The sequence below is a fragment of the Lutzomyia longipalpis genome, chromosome 4 (assembly GCF_024334085.1).
Source record: "Lutzomyia longipalpis isolate SR_M1_2022 chromosome 4, ASM2433408v1".
In the NCBI taxonomy this organism is placed as follows: Eukaryota; Metazoa; Arthropoda; class Insecta; order Diptera; family Psychodidae; genus Lutzomyia; species Lutzomyia longipalpis.
In genome coordinates, this window is record NC_074710.1 from 4732015 (window position 1) to 4757700 (window position 25686).

The 25686-nt window shown below is 35.2% G+C and overlaps 2 protein-coding genes across 4 annotated transcripts in view; both read left to right on the forward strand.

Annotated features, from left to right (window-relative positions):
- The window catches only part of LOC129795542 (histidine-rich glycoprotein-like), a 446033-nt gene that overhangs the window by 173675 nt on the left and 246672 nt on the right, over positions 1 to 25686 (forward strand). The gene's annotated exons all lie outside the window — the stretch shown is intronic.
- LOC129795634 (protein SOX-15) lies at positions 1902 to 24553 on the forward strand. Of its 2 annotated transcripts, none has more exons than XM_055837078.1 (7): positions 1902 to 3632; positions 10474 to 10731; positions 10960 to 11120; positions 16962 to 17028; positions 17647 to 17774; positions 19759 to 19841; positions 23255 to 24553. In XM_055837078.1, exons 2-7 carry the CDS (start codon positions 10490 to 10492, stop codon positions 23690 to 23692), a joined length of 1119 nt encoding a protein of 372 aa, XP_055693053.1. In that variant the 5' UTR covers positions 1902 to 3632; positions 10474 to 10489; the 3' UTR covers positions 23693 to 24553. The 2 variants fall into 2 exon arrangements, with proteins under 2 accessions (XP_055693053.1, XP_055693054.1); XM_055837079.1 differs by having other exon boundaries at positions 10972 to 11120.

The following is a 25686-nucleotide window of genomic DNA, read 5'->3' on the forward strand; positions in this document are numbered from 1 at the left end:
AGAGTATTAATTTGCATATCAAACACACATACAGTAGTCAAACATCACCTTGGGAAAATTACGTGGAAAATGCGACTTTTTTTAAAGAGATAATTAAAGAAAAATTTATTTTAATAAAAGATACAAAAAAAAACTCTCAAAGAAATTTATTTATTTATTTTTAATTGTAGGAGGGAATAGCCTAAGAAAACCCATTTCCCTTTAACCTAGCTAGCTCAGTCAGGATTTCTTTAATCGTTGCGAAAGGACTTTACTCGTTTCTCATAGAGAAAATGCCTCATACGAGAAACTAAGTAATATAAGCACGTAATATTGTAGAGAAAAAAAGAAGAATAAGGAGACGAAAATTCTTCCCATTTTCCTCTGAAATCAGCTGGGAACAGCCAGCAAAGATTTTAACAAAAATGCAAACAATGACGTCACGATGAATTTTATCCCTTTCAAACTTGCAAAAAATGGTTTACGAAACATTATAATGATTTATAATTAATTCATGAATTGAAAGAGTCAAAAATCACCGAATTAACGTCATTGTTTGCATTTTTTGATCATTTTTACCGATTTATCCTAACTCACTCCAGTGAAAAACTGAAAATCTTTTTACTTAAAGAATAGTCAAGTAATTTTGGAAACTCAATGGTCAAAAGGTGAGAGTTTCATATAATTTTTGAAGGAAAAAAATATTTTCAAAAATGAAAATACTAAATTCTAATCAATGAAATTAACACTGGAGGACAAAACTGGTAATCGCTGCCAATTCGACTTTTTTAAACCGCAATAGGCGACTTCAAATACTCGAAGTTCGTCAAAATAAAATCTGGAAAAACGTTTTCTTTATAATATAAAATGAAGTTCAAAGTTTGAGGTTAGAAATTCGTATTCTCCAAGTATTAACGAGAATGCAAGGAAAGTTTTATTTTTTTGTTTCGAAATTGACTCGAAAATCGCTCTTGAAAATCCTCGAGCTTTAAGAATTCCATACTTCATCAGCTCTTAGTTCTTATTCTTCTCTTTAATCCCCCAAAAATTACAGCTATTCTGTACGTTTCCTCGATTAAAGAATTTTTCATATAGAAATGAATAAACTCCTTTTTCATAACGCTTGAAAATTTACGTAAAAAAATCAAAATGAGCAATTTTTCTCAAAAATATTCACTTAATACTTAAAGAAAAAGAAGAAATTGTAAATATAAAACTACCACCCCCTCTTCACATTCATCCCCTTCATTCTTTGAAACGCGGTGAAAATAATTGAAATTGAATTGCAACGCACCACCGAAGGGATGCAAATGTAACACAATATATATGGGCAATATGTTTTTACGATGTCAGGAAATAAAACGGCATATTGAGAAACAAATAGCCCCCGGGTGAGGATCACGCGCATTAGGAAATGTGTGGAAAAACATTTGGGGTGCACGCAATTGAAAGCGAGCAACCCCTCGGCACACGTTTTTTTTTACACCAATTGACGCAAAATTCAAACTAATTGTGCATTAGAATCGTTCTGCATGTGATTCAACAATGGAAAATTGTATAATTCCTCAATGTATGCCACATTGTTTGACGCGTCCTCGTGCTGCTGCCATTGTGGCGCTGCTGGAGGGTAGGAGGGACGCCAAGGAAACCCTTTTTGCGACCGCTCGAGAACATGTAAAAGTTCACTCAATTAGTGGAAATAATGCAATGAATGGAAATCGATATTTGGGTTTATTGGATGGAATTTTCTCGGAATGAGAAAGGGTTTTCCCGAGAGAGAGAGAGTTTGTGACCTCTTTGGGAAAATTGTGTAGAATGAGGAGAATTCTTAGGATACCAAACTTTAAAACAATCGCCATTGAACGCCATTGATCGCCAATTGATTGCCTTATTTTCTTCTTCCTCTGAACACTTGAAGAACTTTCTCTGTGTCACCAAAGTTTTATTTTTGGAGAAACTAATCCTTTAAATTTCTCAATTTTATAGAAAATATCGATTAACTCTTTCTTTTTTTTTTTTAAATGATTATCAATTTAATTTTATCGATTTGGTTGAAGATTTGTTGAAAAATTGCCACAATTGTGGAGCTTTTTTTTATAGTTATATGTAGGGCAACCTTTTTTCAATGGCGGGAAGCACTGAAAGGAAAAATGCTCTCTCAAAGCAAAAAAAAATCCCCCAAAGGATATCTCCCATGCCTGTGAGTGTGAATGTACCAATGCAAAATGCTACACAATAACTCCATGAGATACCCAAGGAGTAACAATGGGTGTGAAAGCTTCAGCGAAAGCTCTCTAGAGCAGACAATCCCCTGAAAAGTCATGCGCTCTATTCTTACCCACCACACAATGGGGAATTTCCTGTGAGAGAGAAAGGAAAGAATTGCGAGAAAAGAAGCATTCTCTGGGACATTTTTATCCAATTGGAGTCTGTGTGGAGTACTTCCTTTTTAGCTGCTACAATTGGCTCATTGTCTTGCATAAACAATTGACGCCTCCTTTGCAGAGCTTTCGCTATATATTCTTAGGAAAATTCGCCATTAAGCTTGTAAGTAACGAATTTAACGTTTTTTTCTTTCTTTAAGCTTAAGACATTTTTATATATCCTCTATAAGCTTTTAAAGAAAAATATCCTAGAAAAGGGGTTAGAAGCTTTTTGCTTTAACCATATACCTCGTGACCTTCAGAATTGACAGGTATGTCATATAAGATCCTCTTTCAGGGAATCACGTGGACCATGGATTATCAGATGCGAATACAATAATTGTCTATTTCACTTATTCCTCTCATGCATTTCCCCTTCTTCTTCTTTACCATCCCGTCGGATGGGCATACCGCGCGCTGTGCATTAAGAAAGGCACGCTTGATTAGAGCAGCGCCGCCCCATCATCGCATCGTGTACGAACCAATGGTGTCTTCCGACCAATAACAATGTAACAAAAGGCGGACGCCTGCGCTATTTGGCTCTTTCGTTCAATTTTCCACCTTCAACCGCACCGTACTTGCCGACAGTTGCTCCACACCGCAGTGGCGGCAGCACTGTCTCGCGCGCGCCCGCTTTTCACGCAGTATCTCTTCCCCTTTTTTTCGTTGGGAAATTCGCGGAAAGTGTATTAGCCTTTTAGCGTTTTCGCCACGCAAGTTATTGTCGTAACTTTTGTCTCCAAAACAGTTCCGTTTGGGGTTTTTGCCAGATTGGATGGTGATTTGTTAAACATTCCTACACTTTTTTTCTCATTAATAAATTTCCCTTTTGTGCAATGAAATGCGTAAGAAAATGCTCGGTTTTGCTCACCTGAGTGTCTTAACGTGCGCACTAAAATCGAAAAAAAATAACTCAAGTGAAGTATTAAAAATAAAAGTTTTATAAAGTAAAATTTAAATTAGTGATTGATCACATAGAAACGCAAAAGTGACCACACAGTGACCCCACAGCGACACCACAGTGACTCCAAGAATTACCCAGATAACATGATAGCCACAGAAGCTACATATTCCTTACTTTCTCCACCCTTTGTGACCACATAGCCCTCTGTAGGTGGAAATTAACCGCCATTGAGTGCCAGAGTTTAACTTTGAAGAAAAAAAAATTGAAGACAATTTTCCGCCAAAAGTGGAATTTTTCATCTCGTGGAGCTACAAAAATTGATTCAGGTGAAAATTGACAATATTCTGCCGCTCAATTCTCTCTGTAGTATTGCGACAAGATAAATATTTGTCTCGATTTTTTGAAGAAAAATTTTGACACAAGACACTTCGTCACACAATTTCGGGGCTCCTCTAATTGCAAGAAAGGTCACACTGTGTCAATATTTTTGGCAAATAGTGTGACAAGAATGATGGAGTCAGAGAAATATAATTAAGTAGAGATAAATTGTGTGAGAAATTGATATTTCAAATGAGGGAGATAAAGGTGATAAAAAGTTTGAAAAAAAATGTAGAATTTATTTGAAGAATTGTGGTATGATGGGGAATTTGAATAAATATCAAATATGGTAACGAAATAATAGACAGATCTTTTGGGAATTTTATACGCGTTACTTGGAAATAAGAATTTTTTTAAAAATTATTTTAACGATCTGAATGTAAGGAAGAGTTGTAGAAAACTTAAAGGATTCTTTACGAAAAATCTGCCGCATCATTTAAGATTGCCAGATAATTTAGAATATTTGATTTTTACCTTTTTACGATTTCTTGTGATTTCTTGTGTTCTGCAGAACTTTTTTTATGTTTTAATTTTTCTTCATATTTATGCTTCTTTTCTTATCGTTTTGCAAAATTTAATCAGGTTTCTAATGTTCAGTTAAACTATTCTCACATTTACATTCACGAAACTTTTGCTGCTTTCGTGTTATTAAAATTCCTCCTGGTTTCTTGTGTTCTGTTAAAAAAAAATGCAAAATCTTAAAGTTACAGGTTTAAAGAAGTTTAGAAGGTTATTCGTTTTAGATTATTTTTTCTGATGTTTCGTGTTTCATAATGGAACAACTTTCTAATTTTGTTTGTTTCGCTGAAATTAATCTGATAATGTTCAGCTTCAGTTTAGCGGAACTATTACCTATATATTTAAAATTTTCTCTTCCTATTCGATTTTCCGATGTCTCAATTTCCCTAAAAACGATTCAGATTTTTTCCTTTCTATGGTTTTTTATGGTTTCTTGTGTTTCGCGAAATTCCTTTCTGAGAAATTTTTTTCTGATTTCACATGTTCTACGAAACTATAAATACGTAACTAACTTACTAACAAACCAATTAAAGATTTAAAAAATAAATTTATACGAAATTATTCCTGGTTTCTTATGTTCTACGAATCTAACATAAACTAAATAAGTAACTTACTAACAAACTAATTAAAAATCTTAAATTTAATACGAAACTTGCATAATTACTTTGCTATATAGAGTACTTTATTTAAAAAAAGCATTTAAATATATGTATGTACCACCATTAAATTCCATGTGAAAGCAATAATATCGCGAATGAAAAGAATGCGCGAGGAATTTTATATTTTGCTCATTTCAATCTAACGCAGATTTATTCGCTGAAGGACCACTTCATCCATATACCCCAATACCCTCTCCAGCATAATTATGGGGAGTTCCACCCGTGCTGGGGAAAATTGTCCCGCATATTGAATGAGTACCAAAGAGTTAATTGAAATTTTAATGAGGAAACCCATGCAATTGAGCTGAAGTGACAATGAATTAATTAAAACGACTCTTTCCATTAGCACGTGGGCGATGATTTTTCCTGTTGCTACCGCAAAAGATGTCTTTTGTGGATATTTTAGTGCCATTTTTTTCATCTCTCTCTCCGTCTAACAACATTTTTGATTTGAACAAAAATATTTTGATTATTTAACTATTCAAAGATGATTATTTATGCACGCCATGAAGATGGTAAATAAGGTGGCGCGGAGATGTAAAAAGAGAGATGCTCCATCGGGTGCCCAACCGGTCCCAAACTGACACATTTGTCATAATCATATACAACTTTTTATTAATATTCTTCATTATTATTCCATCAGAGAGTCTTTCACGCGTACACCAACACGCGGGGTTTGTTGGAGCTTTTGTGAGCTTTCTGAATTGATTATGGGAGCTAATTAATTTGCATAGAAATACAATCAAGGTGTAAATGTTGAGGTGTTCTGCGGCTCTTTGGAGATGTCTTCATAAATTGCCCATTTTTATTCTTCTTTTTTCTACACAACATTCCTAACCCCTGCGTGCAGAATGTGGCTGTACCTGATTAATCCAAAGAAATTCCAATAGCAATGAATTATATCGCGAGCCGTCGGCACTTGTGACCGTGTTACGAGGAAAAAAATAATATAAATTTGAAAATAAGAAAACAGAAAAATAGTAATTTAGAAGCTGTTTTTGGGAGAGTTTCTAGAGTTCATGAAATCCCCGGAATTGCTTCTGAATTCTTCTGAAGAAAAAAAAAAGATTGAGTTATTTGTAAAATTTAGAGAGTGAAGTAGTGCTTTGTTAATTGGACACAACATTTCCCTTTCCCTTTTGGAAATCAATCTGAATTCCGTGATGATTAATTGAAGTGAAATCAAAATTTAATTTTTTCTCAGCAGAAACTTTAAGTTAATTTGCCAAAATTTCCGTTAAATTTTGATTTTTTTTTTCCAAGAAAATTTCTAACTTTTCACTGCAATGATTAGTCTGTAAGCTCACCCTTCTTGGAAAAAATCCACCCCTTCGAAGGACCGGAAAATTGAATTACTCTCCCATTGAGAACATTGCCTTATCTTCACCGATAGAATCAATCAATTGCCATCCATTTATTTCCTCCGCTAAACAACATCAAATATTGTGACTTCCAGGAGTGACAGCAACCAAAAAAAAACCCGCCCATTGTGGAAGAAATATAATTTTGACGAATTGAGCAAACGCTTTCAACACAATTACCATCTCAGTAATTGGCCATAATGGACTTGTGTGTATACAAGAACCTCTATGGTGGAAAAAAAACATCATTTGAGGCAATTTTTTCTTCACCCGAAAAAACCCCATTGTATGCCCTCAAGAAAATGGCCAACAAACTATTCTATATGGCCATAGGAAATGATGTATTTAAATGCCATTTTCTCTGTGAGTGTATTTTGGTCCTTTGTTAAAGTTAGTGCAAATGGACTCGAAGATCTATTCGCACTATTGCATTCACGGTGCAATTAGCGCCCGAAATTTTCAACTATTTAGCCATAAGCGATTGCCATAAGTGGCCCAATGTATTTTCCTGTACAATTAGCACCTCCATTTTCACGCTTTTTCTTCGTCATTAGATGAGAAGAGAGAGAGAGAGAGACTTTTTCTATATAAGTACAAGATTAAATGTCTTCATTTGGAATAATTTCGTAGAAAACACTCAGAGGAAAAATTTCTAATTTTTTTATGATTAAAGTAGTGAATTAAAGCACAGAGTAGAGTATAGGTACTAATTTCGCATTAAAGAGTTAGTATGATAGTTTACAGCTAAGAGATGGTCAAGTAAATAATAAAACAAAAGAAATGATAATTTCAAAAATATTTTGAGCCTTAAGTTTTATTTTTTAAAGTCAAAATATTAAATTCTAATCGATTATTCTGTCATTTAATGACAATTCAAGCAAATTTTCAAATTTTGTTTAAAAATTGGCTCGAAAATAACTCTTGAAAATCTATCTCTTAACAATCTCTTCATTCTGTCAAATTTCCTGTCAATTAGCTACAACTGTCATGTGCTATGTGCCAAACTTGACTCTCCAATAGCATGTTAAGTCAAATTAATACAAAGTTTCACAAAAATACATATTTTATTGACTGATTTTTAAAATAAAATCCAATTTAATGACTTTTTAAAATTTAAAGATACTTATTGATTAAAAGGGAACTTTTTTCAAATGTCCATCATGCAGCAAATAAGAGCTTTTTGCATTTATTTTCGAAAACAAACAAATTAATAAAGCATTCATTGTGCATGCAATGGATACAAAAATTCCATTGAGCAAATGATAAAATGTTTCAATTAGTGGTTTGTTGATATTTTATTACAATAACACAATTATCTCGTTGAAATGTTTGTTTATTTTAAAGTGAAATGGTTATTATATAATTTCTTTATAGGAGCTTTTTGTTTTTCAATATTAAAAATTTTCAAAATATAGGTGGAAATTGTAAATATTAGAATAGAAAATATTGCAAATCCTTCCTCAATTTCTTACAATTCAAAGTTACCTTAACAAACTATTTTTAACAGTGCACTACATCTCCGCTTCTACTCAAAATTATAATTTAAATTAGTTGGTATTTTTCATTCAAATCTGTAAGAAAAAAATTATTCAAAATTAATTTATTATCCTTTTTGAAGAAAGTCTCTGCATGCTTCCAAATTGTCATCTATGTGCCGTGAATCAGACCCAAAATGCTACATTTAGGAAGATAATGGTCATTTTATTGGTATAGCCATAGAAAATTCAATGTCCTATCGAGGCCCTTGAAAATTTGGGAATCTATTGCATTTTTATGACCATAAATTTGAATTGGGTATTATTTAATGATCCCAGAGTAGTCTCATTTCCTGTGATCATCCTCACCGGTGACACCCACTCACCGTGGTCCAGGTGAAGAAGCAGCAGAGACCCACCGGGAACGGTGGCATCCAATATTGGATCATCAACACTCGAAATGGTCGTAAATTTGTAATTAATTAGAGTTGATATTGAGGAGAACTATCCCCTACGATGGCATTGTCCCGTCTGAGATTACTTGGGACGGGTGAGGTGCAATAAATTCGCAGCTGGAGAGCACCAGCCGATAGGGTATCGTTTGTGGATGCCATCAAAGGCACAACGCGTCGACCGGCAGCCGAGTTTGTTGGGCCCGCATGGACGTTGTCTCCTGGAATTCGTGTCTCCACCTCTTCGTGCCTCACTTCCACGCAACATTTTTATTAAAATGAGACCATTCGGGGACCATGGGACGCTAACCGTGTCTTCTCAATGAAAAGAAAATTATTATGAATCGCACCTCCGATAGCCACTTGTCTCCCAGCCAGTTTCGTTATGTACCATAGCAAACCCAATGAGCATTTCTTGTACGCGAGAAAGTCTTAAGAAGGTCCAATAAAGCGGATTCGATGGAACAGTCGTGGTTCTCTCTAATTCATTACCGTCCTATGATAGGGGCGTAGTCAAAGAGAGTTTTCGGTGTTTAAACATCCCCTAAAAAAAGTATTTTCAAGCTAAGAATTACGGTTAAAAAATATTAAAGGAATTTAGAAAATTATACAAAAAAATATAAAAAAAAAAACATTTTAAAAAAGCGGAAAATATTTAAAAATAATCTTCAAATTTTTGGAAAAGAATAATTATATGTTAGAACAAAATATCAAACTTATAAAAGAAATGTCAATCGTTAAAAAATATAATAAACGTTAAAACGAACGTCAAATGTTAGAACAAACGTCAAATTTTTAGAGAAGAAATGTCAAAATGAAAGAAGAAATGTCAGACTTCAAAAAAATATCAAAGATTTGAATGAAATATGTCAAACGTTTGAAAATGAATGTGAAGTTTTCTATACATTTTTTCAAAGTCTTTAAAATTTAAAAAACCGACCTTGAATAGATTTTATATTGAGGTATTTTGCTTTAAAAATCTATTACATACATAACATACATACATATATTTCATTCTCAGCATGACAGAAAATTTGCTGCAATACAGCGCCATTTGATTAAAAAAAAAAACATTACCAAAAATCTATTAAAGAAAGCATTATAAATCTTTTTTTCTATTTAAATTAAATCCAAAGAACTCATTTTCAGCTCAATCGTAACAAAATTAAATAAATATTTCTTTAATTATTCGACCCACAATAACTTTATTGATTTCTCACATTAAACATAGCAATATTTGCATGTAAAAATTATAAATTATATGTTGTGAACTTTGAATTGTTTCATTAAATAATAATGCACTGAACCACTAATTGTTAAAACTTTGTTTGATGAATAGAATTGTTGTGTATCAGTGGCAAAAACCACAACGCGTTATTATTATATTTATTTTTTGGTTGAAAATTCTGCAATAGCTTCAATTTACTATATGATTGGCATTAAAAATGGGTTTGTTTGCATTGGTTTCAATAAAGTAAATTTAATGGATTTCAAAAAGGTCAATAAGTTGAAACCGTTAAAACCATTTTTAAAATTATTACCTAAAGATTAAACAAAATATTTGACTGAAAAAAATGAATTGATATTTTAAAATAATTTATCTAAATTAAAATTATTATTCAAACTAAATAATTTAGCTTATAATTCTCTCTACTCTATGTTCTTGTCCTCAATAATTCTTTTAAGAGAAATTAAACAAGTACCTACTTAACTTTTCCCTAAAATTTTATATATAACTTTTAAGAAATTCCTAGGTCTTTTGACTTCTTAACACATCTTTCTGAGAGGAATTAGTTTTGTTGCTTGGGTATGAGAAGGCCGGGGGCTATGAGTGAACGAAGTGAACCCAACCGAAAAATTAATGGCAATCCACAGGCAACTGTTCGGTGCTGAGCGCGTGAATAAATTCCAAAATCAACATTTCTTTGCCAGCGGGACACCCTTTTCGGGATGCTCTTGATCCCGCGGGCGCGGAATGGGACGAGAAAAAAATATTACACCTCTCTGAATTAATTCAATGACGATGGAATTTGATTTTATAGTTAGGTTTAAGATGGAAAAACACCGCGCAATATGGAAAAATTCCTTATCTGGAAAATTGACTGTATATCCAAAATCTTTTGCGCACAAGTCTTCTAGTATATAGTGTCTATCTCAGAAGGGAGGGAGGTGGGAAACAGTAGCTGGTTAAGGTGAATGGTAACCCGCTGGGTTTTATTTGAGTTGGCAAGATTGTGGAGATTGCGATACCCCGCGTGTCTTTGGGCATGAAATGAGATTTCATCCATTTTAATGGGAATCCCAAATTTTGTTCTCCTTCCAGGCAGCAATCCTGCGGCATGATGGACAGAATACCGTCACTGTCCCTACCGGGCCTATCTCTGCCGCATCCTCTGTCAATCCCAACGACACAGAGTATCGCCAATCACACGTCGCACCTCAACAGTCTGAATCTCCATTCAGCCCAGAATCTCCATGCAACGTCCACAGCATCGCTGCACCACCATCAGACCCCCACGCAGACTGCGGGGAATCTCCATCAGAATATTGGGGGCATGATGACTAACACAGGAAGCACAAAGTAGGTGAAACTTAAGACTTGAAGCTTAATTTAAATTGAAACAAAAAACTTAAGCTTAAAGGCTATAGAAAGCTTAATGAAACTCACAACAAAATTAAAGGAATTTTGTGATTTTTTTTTTTGCAAAATACCTCTAATCTTGTAACCCCTAAAGACGTAGTAAATGTGAGCTAAAAAAATTCCCTCTATTGCTCTATACGAGTATATTATGATACATTGTCCTCCAAGTTTCTTCTGCAGTCTCATGGGCCAGAATCCCGCCAAGAGAGCCACAGAGGAGCACATAAAGCGCCCCATGAATGCCTTTATGGTGTGGTCGCGTCTGCAGCGTCGCAAAATTGCCCAAGACAATCCCAAGATGCACAATTCGGAGATTTCAAAGCGACTCGGTGAGTGATAAATTCCCATATTATATTTATATACTACAATACATTACACTTGAGATAAACCCCCTAATAATCCACCAACCAACATAATATGCAATTGAGCGGTCACTGAGGGTCGCGGAAACCCCTCATTCAATGCACAAAATCTGCGGCAGATTCCATATTAAAGCGATCATTGGGGTGCACAGAGGGGGTGGGTCGTAGCCGGGGGTTTGAGTATATTGTCAGTGATTGCGTCAAACAAGGCATTATGGGTCGATTCAATTGTCCAAACAGATGTAATTCCAGATAGAGATTGCCTGTCAATCCAATTGAACAATACACACCACCACCCCCTTGATTTTCCCATTGTGCCGACTTTTCCTTTCATTCCCAAGGAAAAATTCCCTAAAAAAAAAGGTAGAATTGGGATGGAAGAAAAATCATGCCTCACACCTACGTCAAATGGGAACACCCCCCGCACAACTCCACCCCCATTGCGCCTAGAGGGCTGGAAAATGTAACTTCCGATTTTACATTCGATTTAATTTCCTCCTCGTATCCGATTTCCGTGGCATATTGTGCGTCTAACGTGAGGCACCGTGTTTCAAAATTGAGTGGTATGTGTGGTGGGAGGCAAAGGGAAGAGCAAGTGTTGTAGAAATTATCACATATTGTGGTTGAAAAGTCAGAACAATGAAGAGAAAATTGAGTTGAAAAGTTAGATAGGAATCTAAAGCCTTAGTTTTAGGGTTTTAAAATGTTATTAATACAATCATAAAATAATTTTATAATAATTAAGCGGTGATTTTCTTTGCTTTTGTTCCATATGTGTCTAAGAGATTTATTTTTTAAATATTTCTAGCGTTGTTGTTGTTTTTTTTTACATTTATTACAATTTTTTACATTTGTTGTTTTTTTTACATTTTTCAGAAATTCTTTTAAAGTTTTTTCATCTTAACTTATCATTGAGGGTATTGTTCGCCATAGATTTTTTTTAACAATTTAGAAGGCACAACAGCATAAAAAAATGAATAAACTACTTTTAGTCTTATTGAACACTAATGCTTTCGATTTTAACATTAAAAAAAATGATATTGAAATCAAGAATTATGAAAAAAATATTTTAAAGAAAATATCTGACCCTTTAAGACCCATTGGGTCACACACTGAACCAAACGTAGAAATAATTCTAATTTCTCAGTAATTCAGTCATTTCCATTAGCATTATGCGCTGAAATTATGCAAAATAGGTCAAAAAAGGTGATATGTTTGAATATTTGTACGTTTTATAGCAAATCTCTTTTAAAAAATATTTGTTTTTGCAATAATCAATTGAAAATGATTTTTTTCGATCTTCTTTGCATTATTTTATCGGAATACTGTTAAAGAGAAAATTCTCCAGCCCAATGAAAACTTTCAATAATTTACTATTGCCTAGTTACAACCAGGCGTCTCCATTGCAACCAATCGATAACCAAAGTTCGTTAACAGAAAATCAAAACCAAAATATTTATCGAAGCAAAATATGTTGTAAAATGAATTTTCCTCCATTTCGAACATTTTCCAAAATTGATTTATTTTAGTATAAGAGGATTTTCCTTGCACCTGTGGCTTTGGTACCAGTAATACTTCCACATTAAACTTCTCTGATTCTGTGTTCTTCCTCCTACTCAATTCACCGGCACATGGCAGATTATATTGTATATATCTTATATCTCATTCACATGAAGGCAAGGTTATTGTTGTGCAAGTGGCTTCTCGAATTTGAATTGCGTTCTTAAGGCATCCCACTTTGCCAGGAGGGTGCCACAACAATGGTTTAACATCTAATTATTCTTATCGTGGTTCAACAGTTTCCAAATTTGAATATTTCTCCACACTGTGTTGCCTTTAAGTATAAGATTTCCAGGGGGGAGTGGGTTGGATGCTCTTTGGGATTTTCCAGTGGAACATTGAGGAAATAGGCTCGTATACAGTGCAATTTTTTTTCCCATTGAATGCACCTCTCGCGCAAATATTGACAATCAATATTCTGGATGAAATGAGCCATATGTCCAATTAACAGGGAAGTGCATTCCAAGGGGAAAACAATGAACCATCACCACCCGCTCCCATTGTTGCGCCCATTTCATCTCCCTCGCACTTGTCTGAGTCGATGTGTGCTCAAATCTATCATCCGGCAAATTTAGATGTTTCTGAAGTGCATATTAACACACCAAACCATTGTATTGTGCGTATATATAATCGTAAAGAGTGGGCGGATGAGTGCAAACACATTTTGGATGGTATTTAAATGAAAACACACACCACGTCGAACCAGAGGGTATGGGGGTGGTTTGGAACAAACCCTTCGTGTCAATATTTGATGTGTATATACGCAGAGAAAATTTCCCGAACATTGTCTCTTCCACCGCCCTATATTTGCTGGGTGGGAGTGATTAAATTAGATTTAGGAGGATTTTTCTCCGTTCACTTGGGAAAATATTTAAATAACACTCAATCGGTTGCGTGAATGAAAGCACAAAAACTCCTTCACAAGCTTAAGGAATGGCGGGTATGTCTTGAAAGTTGTCAGAAACAGACTATTTGGCCAGTGTGTGTGTGGTGCGCGCTTGAAAAAAAATAAGGGGTTGAAGTGCTCCATTCAATCCCCGTAGTACTAAAAGTATTCAGCAATCATGGATAAATCACTTAATTGAAATCCGATCCATTCTATTGTTTGCAAGAGCTTTCTTCTTTGGGGGCAACCCTCACTACCCTATATTGTACATAATATTATATGTAGGTACCATAAAAGACCGAGGTGTGCTATATACGTAATACAACAAGCTAAAAGAAGATTGAAATTGTCTTTCTATTCGCATTCCCCACAACATTCCGCCATTCACATGCGTTGTTTTTCATCATGGCAGAGTGATTGTGCGACGGAACAATGACATCATTGCAAGAAGGAAACACAAAATTGATTGAACACACTTTCTAACCCATTGATTGCGTTTCCATTTGGTGCGTCAAATGCGATGAATCGGAAAGCTTTTCATCATTTTACCCCATTATTGTCTATGTAATGTTGATTTGGAAATTAGTTCACGGGAAATTTGCTACATTTGAAATACATAATGTACATATTTACTTTTTTTATTTAATTTATCTGTCTACTTCCTTACACATATGTAGCTAATGCGGTAATAAGTTTTTAAAAAATCTTCTTTTTGGTGGAAAGTTGAAGCTTTTTTGATTTTTTTTTAAATAATTGAAGTCAAAATTAAAGAAAAGTGCACTTTCTATGCTACCTAGCGACGTTTTGCCCTTATTTAAAAATAACCTGACCTTGACTCAAAAATCACTCAAGATCGTTACAGGTAAAAACTTTGTGATATTTTTGAAAATTTATCAATAAATTGGGAAAAAAAATTAAAATCAAAATTGCTGAATAGCAAGAACGTAGTTACTCTTTACATTGTTTTTCACTTTGGATTGTATGTTCGGAAACTTTTACTGAATGTGGGTTTAAGTTGATTTTTAATAATTTCCTAATTAAAATTTTTAATTTTCATACAAATTCAAAAACTCTTTATTGTCTTCTACGTTACGAAGCAATTAGGTACTAAACTCTTCCTTAAATCGAATCCATTCGATTTTCTACTAAATTCAGTTTAGTTCTTCTCGTTCTTCTCCTGAATCATACTAAAGTATTTAAAGCAAAATTTAGTTTTTTAGGCTGGATTTAAGTTTATTTAGGGTCAGGCTTTAAACGTTTTAAGACTACGTCAGACTGAATCTGGAAAAACACATTTTTGCATGAATTTTTATTGAATTTCTACACCCAAAGGCGATCAATATGTATATTTATCCGTTTTTACGCATTGAATTTTCCAAAAATGCATTCAGTTCCAATTCCACGTGAGTTAATCTTAATGTCTTTAAAACTTGAGACTTAAAGACTTCGGCTCAGCCTAAAAACTTCAGGCCTAGCTTTAAAAAATTAAACAATCCTTTAAGAGAGGTCATACCCCGCTTAATCATCTATTGGTTAAACTCTTCTTGCGCATTAAAACTAATGAGTGCGAAGAATTTAATTGAGAGATGATTAAGCGGGGTATGATTCTATAAAGCCTAGCCTAGAATTTCACTAAAAAAGACAACATAGAAATTGTCAAGCAGGGTTATATGAATACCAGGCGACTTCATCTAGGTACTTTAATCTTTTTAAAATTAGTGGTACATGCATAATTAAAATGAAATGAAAAATTAAAACATATTACTGCTGCGAAGTGTTAAACCGCTTTATTTTGCAAAGAAAAATCTAATTCAATTCAGATGAACAGAAGCATAAATTTTTGAAGTTTTTGTTACATTATCTCTTCCACTACAATATTCAACATATTTTATATAGGGGAGAGCGGGGCTAATAAAGTCACTTAAGGGTTTGGAAAAAGCCTAAAAGATCGTATTTCCTAGCTAGATATAACAAAATGATCTGAGAAAGAGTTATAGAGCAGTAAATTTCCTATAGAAATGAGCTATACATTTCGCTTTATCTATTTGGGCAATATTATATTTTGAGCTTTTTCTAAACCCTTAAGTGACTTTTTTAACCCCGCTCTCCCCTACCTATATATTAAAAGTTTTACAAATAATTTCGTGTTGTAATATGTATAATTCGATTCCACGCCGCTAAATTCTACAAACTACAAACTCTTCAACGAAACTACCCCTTAATTAGTTGAGAATTATTTTCAGGATTTCTCACTTGATTCTCTCATGGGAGATTTGTATATCCCACAAAATTCATATTTCATCCTAATTAATCCTTTGAGTGTCCCCACAGCGCATCATGTAGAACGGAAAAGTTTGCGATGTACATTACATCCCCCCATTGCGGTAACAATGACTTGATGTGTGTGGATAACAAGAGTATTTACGCATTAAAACAGTTGCTACAATTTCCTGGAGCAAGAGCGTTATGTGCATTAAAATGGGTTTTGGCGAGGAGATTATTTGCAAACATCCCTCCCACCCACATTTGGAAACAACATCATCTCTCTCTCGAAATGTGGTTAAAACTATGTCGCTGTTCATTCTACCATTCACTTGCTGTGGCGCCATTGTTCGATCCCCCGGGTGGAGTCGAAAGTTTTACTGTCTCGTGTGGGGGTGGTGCGGGATATGGCGGAAGGGTGGAACGACATTTAATCAAAACGAAAAACTCCGGGATTGTTGTCATGGCGACAATGGAATTGTGCATTGTTATCTTCGACAATTGCACGATGACGATGTCTCTCCACTCTAAAGCACGCGCGGCTACACCACCCCCGGGGGCCTTTCGTATATATAGCACACCGGTGTAGAGTAGTGTGCTGTAGCTATTTTGGCGTCAGTTTGAAATTTTTGGTACTACACATACATACCCGGGGTATTGTTAGGGCCATGGTGGAAGGAGATGAATTCAGCACACCATGTGAATTTCACCTGAAACTTTTGCACAAAAAGCCATACGCAGGGATTTCCGTATAGGGGGTGGCACACTACCCACCCGTCGAGCTTCAATTGTCGGCAACAATATATCCACACATACACTGCGTTAGTAGCCCATACGACACAACACTTGCAAACCGAAAATATTGTTTCTGAATTAAATACAATTTCACTCACGAAAACCCATCGTGAATAGAATCTTCCGTACTTGTGTACACCCCCATTGAAATCATCCACACAGTGTGTGTACATTTGCCGAAAACGAGCAATTGCAGAAGTTCCTCCTCAAACACCTCCCAAAATTCCCACAGACACATATTTCTCATTTTGAATTTTCCCCTTTGAATAATCATATCATTGAATTTGAGCATTATTCTCCACCAGGTGCTGAATGGAAATTGCTGAGTGAAGACGAAAAACGTCCATTTATCGATGAAGCCAAACGTTTGAGGTAAATCTTTTAAACATTTTTTTAAGGAGAAATATTTGAAGAGATCTATGAATTGAAATTTAAAGCATAATTTTTTTTCAAGAAATTACCAAGAAAACTTTGAAATTTCAAGAATTTGTTTTGAAATTTCAACGCTTTCGAGGATTTCTTGGTCGCAGAATACAACGCAATATTATAGGTCTTTAAATTTATTATAGAAACTGAAAGAAAATTCGGGAATTATCTGTTTTTTTCACTTTTTATAATAAGAGGAAAATAATTGAAAGTATAAATTGCAACTCAGAAAATAATAGATAATTTTTCATAATTTTCAAGGGAAATTATCCTACTTATCCATCTGACTGACATAGTATATCAACATGTTTTAGGAAATCATTATATAATATTTTCTTTTGTAGAATGTTCGTCAGATTGGAGTTTTCTTTATTAAACGAAATCTTACAGAGGAAACGTTTCTGCCCTGAAACCCTTGAAATCTTCATGAAAAATATTTAATTTTTTTTGCATAAATGTTCTAACAGAATTTAAAAAAAACAAAGAATTTTTTTTTCTTAAGAAAGTTTAGAGAAAGAGAGTCTTTTTTTTGAATAATTATAAATATGTAATTATTTTTTGCAGAGCTATGCACATGAAGGAGCATCCTGACTACAAATACCGACCACGTAGGAAACCAAAAGCCCTCAGACGAGATGGCTATCCGTATCCAATGCCATACCCATCAGTCCCCGTGGAAGCTCTTCGGGCAGGTGAGTCTCTCTGACCTAGTTTACACGAAAAGAAAAATATTAATTTCCATTTCCGGAAGCTCATGACTTTCCAATGTAATAGTTAACAATGCAAAAAGTACCCATTGAGCCGCCCACGAGCCCCGGCTTTCATATCTGTGCCTGCAATTCTTGCGCGCAAATGCAAAACAAGGGGATGAAAAGATGAATTCTCAACAGAGAAAATGAAGAAACAATGGAGCTATTCTTTGGCACTCTTCTTTCCATTCTCGCTCCCAACTATACCTATTCACAATCCCTCATTTTGAAAAATTCTTCCCATACATCGTGCCCTTCTATTGCGCTCAATGGCGAAAAAAGCTTCCATTTTGTAAGAGAACAATTTGTCGAATAAATTCTTTCTTCTACACATTTTGAAAGAGGAAAAATAGAACTATATAGACAGAAAATGGGAGAAGAGATAAAAATGGATAAAAAAAAGCAATGTGGAATATTTAGAGAACACGAAGGCATGCATTGTGTCCTCAAGCTATGTATGCTCCTCCTTGTTTCATGTTGTGCACAACAAAAGCACAAAAAGCTCTCAACATTTTGCTCTCCTTTCTTTTCGCGCACCAGGATTTCTAAATTATCATATTTGTCCAATTATATTGTTGGCATTGCTCTAGGGAAATTGATGTGGAAAAAACCACCATCCCCTCCTCCCTTGAGGAACCCACCCACGCTTCGAGCACTAATTGCCACATGACACGCAAATTGCCGCACAAATCCGCTTTTTTGTGTATGTGGAAAACACACCCTCGCAGATTGAAGGGAAAAAGGTCGCCAGGAAATGAAAAATACGACCATCCTCATTTTAATTTTAACCCACCAACCTTAAATACATATATAACTCACAACTTTTGCACAGAGAAGGGGAGAGTATTTGGAGGAGTTATGTGGCAAAAAAAAGCTCCATCGACGCGAATAATTCACAAAAATATTGCCATGAAGCAGTAAATAAACTTTCATGGCTCTAGCTGGGTCTATTTGGGGCGCAATTGCTAAAATTTGCGACATATATAGCTTTTGTAAATTGAGGACTTTCCCAAAGCTACACTGTGAAAAACAGTGTGAGCGATTGGTTGTTTTTATAAGTTCTTTTTTCTGCTTTTATGAGAAAAAATTAAAACATTCACTAAATATCATAAAATAAATCTTCAAACATTTGTTTTGGGTTCTGAGAAAATAATTACTGGTGCTTCTAGAGGGCTGGACTGTTCAGACTTTTCTTTCGGCAAAGAAATGAGAGCTAATTGTTAGTTTTCAAGTTATTTACAACGTAATAAAAAATCGTAAAATTCGCGTCTACGTGAAACATAGAAACATTGAAACATTCGCTTCTTTTATCGCCATATTTATTCTGTGGATGCTATCAGAAAACATTTCTTAGTCAGAACGTCTTCTTTGGTCTAATTAACGTAAAATTAACGCATTTCAGAGTTGGAAAAATAATTAAATTAAGTAAAATTTGGGAAAATAAAATGTTTCACGTTTGTGTCTTCGCCCTAATGTTTGTACTTTATTTTGCTCCCTAACCCTTTCCTTAATCATTTTCTCCTTGAATTTCAATTAATTTAATTCATTTTTAATGTTAAGAATGCGTTGAATTCTCGAAGATGTCAGGAAAAAAGCTTGACTGAGAAATGTCTTCTGGATGTAATCTATTAACCTTGTAGAAACATTGAAACATTAGGACTTTGTTTTGTATCAACTTTTTTTGTCATAACATTTTTAAGCCAAAGGTTTTTTTTTCTTTGACCTCTTCTATGTCAAATTACCAAATTTTTGGCTCTGAAAAAAATTTTAATAATTTTTTCTGTAAAATTGAATTTTTCACGTTTTAGTCAGCTAATGTTCGCGAAAGGGTTAATACAGAAAAGACATAAAAGTAGCTCCTTTCACCTCTAAATTAGTGCTCAGTGCTCAGAGTGCTGGATTTATCAATGAATTTCTTTTATCGCAGGAATAACTCCGGGATATTTTGCTCCTGGTCCACCGTACCATCTGGGCAGTCATCTCTCGCAGACGAGTCCTCCAACAACTCAGGTAAGAATCCAAAACACCTACAAAATTCCTTTACCCCTTTAATCACTCGAAAAGGGTAGAAAATTGCCACTTGTCCTCATCACTGTACTCGAAAGGAAAAAAAAATATTTCTTTCCCATTGTCCTGTGGGATGAAAGAATAACTAACAAATAGGAGATTTTATCTCACAAAGTGTGAGACCCAGGGGAGTCTGGGCAGAAGCTGCGAGAAAGAATATTAATAGATAGTTACAATGGGAAGGTATATACAATCAGTGGTGCATATGGATGGTGATGTGGTGAAGTTTGTGTACGCAGGGAAGTGCCCGGGGGACGAGAGGATATAATTTAATTCGACGAACGTATCTCGTTAAAGTGATGAGATAATTGCAGTGATTTGATTGTCCGTCCATTCATACCTACCTATTGTTGTAGGCCTCAACTCCTTCACCGTGCAATTATTCTCCCATACACATCAATTTCTCTGCACCCCCCCCTTCATTGCTCCCATCATCGTCTTAAAGACATTTCGGTGCACGCTCTATTTGGACACATCATTTTCAGTAGCTACTGTTTCCCAGCCACATAATCTCCTAAATCCATCTCCTCGCGCATAGCCATGCGTTCTTTCATCTCGTGGCCATTGTAATTTTTCACCCGGAATACAGCCGTTTACACCCAGATTTTTTTCCTCATGACTCAATCTTCCTAAACTCGAAAACCTCCTTCAATCCTATTAAACATGCGCGCATCAAATTGAGGGGGCAACCAACATTAAATTTAATAGCAATCTTTCTCACACGAAAATTGATTCTTTCACACCCATTTAATGTTTCGAGAAAACAAACATACATCCAATATGAAGCGGAAATTATCCACAAAGTAATCATTATGTAGAGAGACCATCGTCTTTACCTGCAAGTGTTGTGGTTCTTGCCTGGGTTCTTGGTATTCAACGTCGTGTTATATGTAGTCAAAGAGGGTGTTTGAGTGTTTAAACATTTGTAGTAGGTATACTAAAATATCGGGAAAATATAAATTTTTCTTTTGGAGCAGAAGAAATTTATTTTTTTTTTAGAAAAAAGCGATTTCCCAATGACATTTAACGTAAAGAATAAACGTCAGACACTTAAAAAAAGAAACGTCAAACTAATTAGAAAAGAGCTTAAAATGTGGAAAATTAAATGCAAAACATTAGAAAAGGAACGTTAAATGTTATAGTTAATGTCAAACATTGGAAAAGAAGTGTTTAACGTTGAAAAGCAATACCTATCGTTAGAATAGAAATGTCAATAATTAGAAAATAGCATCAAATGTTCGAAATTAAATGCCAAACGTTAAAAATGAAATGCCAAACTTTATAGAACATTATTATTTTTTTTATTTATTTATTAATTACTTAAGAAGGTGCTATCATAGCTAATTATTTCCCTGAGTGGAGAAAAATTGTTCGGAAAATTGCTTTTCCACTGTCAGCGACTGGTCAGCGTCGGAAATAGGATAAATTTCTAACATTATTTTTACAAAAAGCTGCAAATTTTAATGCAATTAGTCATAAAATCTAATTTTATTTTTCTATTCCTCTAATTTATTCTTTAATTTTCAAAGAAACTGTTTTTTCAAAAAATGATCAATTCTTTTGATTTTGTAATAATTATTAAACGCTTAAAACCCAGTAATGGTGTTGTTTATGAATTTTTGAATTTAAACTCAATCAATTATACAAAATTTTAAAATATGTTTTCATTTAAATAGGTACTTAATTAAATTAATTAATAAACTTTTCAATATTATTCATTAATTATTCAAAATGCCGTTGATTGCAAAAACTTTCATTGCTCTTTCCCGACCACTTTTCCGAGGAATTTTCCACCAAACTTTTCAACTGCATTTTTTTTCATGTGAAACCATGGCAAAAATGTGCTTTCACAACGAAAAATCCCTCTGATTAAATTGATATCATTTACTTTCCTTCCTGCTCTTAGCCTTGTGTGTGATAAGCCGCATGTATTTATGAAGAATCGTGTGGTCTTTTATGAAAGATTCTCTCTCCTCACGATGCTGAAAAGTGTGTAAATTTCATATGAATGGCGGGCAATATTTTAAAGTGACACCTCAACAATACCTCCTTAACGAATTCAGCCAGCACGGTCAAAAGAATAAAATAAATAGTATGGGAAATAAAACAAAAAGATGAATGCCTGGCATTATGAGGGGGGAATGAAGGGGGAGGGGAGCTCCTCGGTAAGGTGAAAGAGGGAGGGTGTCGGACTTTTGTGGTGGGATGCCCTCGAGAGCCGCCCGGTGAAGACAAAAGGTCCCCCAAAGCACTTGACAGAGACGTCTTTTGTGCTATGCAGAGGATGGGTTTATTGTTACTATTTCTTCTTTTTTTCTCATCGTATGCCAGGATGGCGAGGGGGGTGGAGAAGGGGAGTCCTACAATCTTACAATCGCACGAGGATGCAAAAGTACCTCTCTTGTGCAGCCTCTTGTGCGGTGTTGGCCCCACTTGAGTTTATATACTTCATGCAAAATTCATTCCAAGGTGAATCCATTTTAATTCGACAATCATTCACCTCTGACCCCAATTCTCCGTGGCTGTCGTCTCGTCTTCGCCCGCAATTAACCGGAGCCTCTCTTTCGTCTCCTCAGCTTTAATTGAATACCCTTCGCTGCATCCAATTAGAGGTGATTTTTTTTGAGGGCACATTGAGGTGTTTAGAGCCATTGTGCTGAGATGTCGATGGCATCCGATAATGAGTGGGGTGGGTCAGTGGTGAGAGAGATGACTGACGATTATGTAATTGCAGAGTCCGATGATCGACAAATTGACGGTCACTTCCATCAAATTCATAAAGGTGGCACCTCCGCGCTCTCTCTCTCCCCCAACATATTCCCAGCATCATCATAAAAACAAACATTTCGCCTCAATGAACAATAAAATTTTTTTCTCACACTATATGGATGAAAAAAAAGATCCCAAAAACCATCCCCTTTGTCATCCCAGAAAATTTAGCTTCTCACACGGATTGTCGGTTATTCTCTCATGAATTTGGGGTACTTTGTACCTCATAATATTTTAAACCTTGTCGCAAAAAAGCTGTAATTACAGTGTTTTGACTTTTCCGGTGCGATATTGACACCAAACGCAACACCAAAGAAATGCCTTCTGGCCATTATTTGCACACCAAATTACAACCCTGCTGCAACTGACTCTTCTGGAAGTACCCTGTTTATTTTTCAATGGGGTTTTATGTTGTTGTTACAACTAAACGGTCATTGGTGATTTTTCCGCTGAAGCAGTGAGAAATTTCATACCCAGCTACATGTTTAAAGATGGCGGTTTAACGGCTTAATTGTAAAGTTTAAATTATAAAGCAGACAATTGAGATAGCTATACAATGAATCTAATTCGAGTTCTTTCAATTGTAGGCCTCCCTTTCATCGCAAATGGACGTGTCAAAGTTCACATTGGACCGTAGCGCGTATTTGGGTACAGCAGCTAGCTCCCTCTATGACACATCGAAGGCGCCAACGAGTGCATACAGCGCCTACCTCGATCCGTCCGTCCTTACGAAGGCCTACTTCGATTCAAAGATGTACCAAGATCGGGCAGCCAACTATGCCTTCGACATCAGTAAGATCTACGGGCAGCAGCAGCTCCAGCAGCCATCCAATGGTATGACATCGAACAACAATAATCTCGATGAGCGCGAATCTACGCCACAACTCAACGATCTGGGTGACAAAGGGCAGCTACCGGGTGGGCAGGAGAGTCAACTGGAGGGTGGTGGTGCTTCCTATCCCTCCAGTGGGTACCAATACCCACCGGGGGGTGACTTTCGGAGGCCACTCACTGTGATTTTCTGACCGGACAAGGATTAAGTGGGGAGTGTGGCTTAACTCATGAGCCTCCTCCATCCACATAGAGGGATACTTTAATCCCTAAGTAATGAATTGCAGGCGTGGTGCACTTTAAGGAATTTACTATTTATTTATTTCTTCAAATTCTTCGCTCATTCATGTAAAATTATTTTAAAATAAAAATAAATTACCGTCGGAGTATACAGTAGAAAAATTCTGCAGATTTTCCTAGACATTTTCTCAGAAAATTGGAGTTTTTTTGTTCTATATCTATTGTGCAATAAAACTTAGATTTCAAATTCTTTAAAATATCTTTCTTTTAATAAAAATTAAATATATTCTTTGGATAATTCGTACGAAGTCTTACGAAATTTCCAAGGAGAAATTATTTGAGAACATTCAACTGTTAAAAAAAAAACAGTCAAACGAGTCAAACAATAAAGAATTCTTAAGTGTTCCACCCTGTAAGCTTCTATTCTATCTAAAATGGTGTAAATATATGAAGAATATAGTAGCAAATAAATAGAATTTAAAAAAATAAAAGAGAAAAAAAGAACATTTTAAAAAAATCTATCGATAGCATAACTTTTCTGTATATTTAAAAAGAATAGAAAATAAAACGAAATATTCTTAATCTGGCAATGGAAATTTAATTGGAATAGAGAACATTGTAAAATTATACCCATGAAATTTGATGTAATTTTGTCGTTGATCACACACACAAAAAAAAGTGAAGAAAAAATATTAAATAATAGAGTGTAAATTATTGAGGAAAAATAAACAAATCTATCATGTGGAAAATTATTCATGAGGGAGAAATTATTGAGTAAATAGAAAATGAATAAACAGATGATGGAAAAAATGGCATTCTGAAGACTTTTTATTTTCGTCCCAACACATTATTTGCTTCAATTTCAAATTGTAAATAAAAAAACATTCAAGTGAAGCACTTGAATTTTTCACCCTTCAAATATCCACCCCCTTTTTTTAGGAATACTTTTCATTGTAACATTTTTTAAATAAATAGGCGCAAATTATGGTTAATTTTTCCATAACTTCCCATGCCGAGAGTTGAGGAGAGGGATTGGAGTCTCTTTGTATGAGCTGAGAGAGAGATTGCAATTGAAACTGATTTAGTCATTAAATTAATTCGCATCACCTGTGAGTGTTTTGCAAGAGGAGATAGAGCCTCCATCGTATTGCTAATTGCAAGGGTTTTCCTGCAATAGGGATGAGGCGGAAAAACGGTTTGAGAACGCTTTTGATAAATTCTGCTAGAACGTTTGGTTTGTGTCTGAGATGCAATAAAATTGAGTTCTCAACCACAATTCCATTCTCACACCATATTCTCTGCATTATCGTCCCACAAGTAAACTTTTGAGAGCTTCTCAGAGCTTTTGTGAACTTTTGTGAACTTTCGTGAGCCCTCTGACCCCTGGAAAACATCTAGAACACTACTAGAACTCCATGTCTTTGCTAAACTTATTTCCTCTCATCATTTTCCCGCCTTTTTTCCACGCTTGATTTGCATGCAAAACATCTGCCCTTTGCCGACGATGCTCTCCGTGCGAATAACAAACAACTAAATTGCGCTCATTGATAGCACAGAACAAAACATCCCTTTGTGCATGAAGAAGAACTTCGCATAAAACGATACAAGGAAGTGGTGAGTTTGATCTAAGCAAATTTGCTCATCAGAAAAAAATTTCTTTTGTACCTCACGGCGAAGAGATGATGTCAAAAAAAAAGAGCAAAAAAAAGGAAGAGACATAGACAAACAGAACATCACTATATTTCTTCGAACAATTTCAACCCTCAACCACGGTGCGAAAAAGGACATGGAGGGAATAATAAAATGCCACATAATAGCGAATAATGTCCATTATTCGAAAACAAACGACTCCACTGTGTTATTCTGATAACAGCATTGAAGATGGAATTAATATGCTCCCCGACAAAAAGATTATTTCATGGCCCATGAAAGAGGGCTTCTCAATTCA

Excerpts from the sequence above, each read along its gene's own strand:
- LOC129795634 (XM_055837078.1), top strand. The coding sequence starts at position 10,490 with ATGATGGACAGAATACCGTCACTGTCCCTACCGGGCCTATCTCTGCCG. Across the intron at positions 11,121-16,961 it reads GGAGATTTCAAAGCGACTCG|GTGCTGAATGGAAATTGCTG; the intron begins GTGAGTGATAAA and ends ATTCTCCACCAG. Across the intron at positions 17,775-19,758 it reads CGTGGAAGCTCTTCGGGCAG|GAATAACTCCGGGATATTTT; the intron begins GTGAGTCTCTCT and ends CTTTTATCGCAG.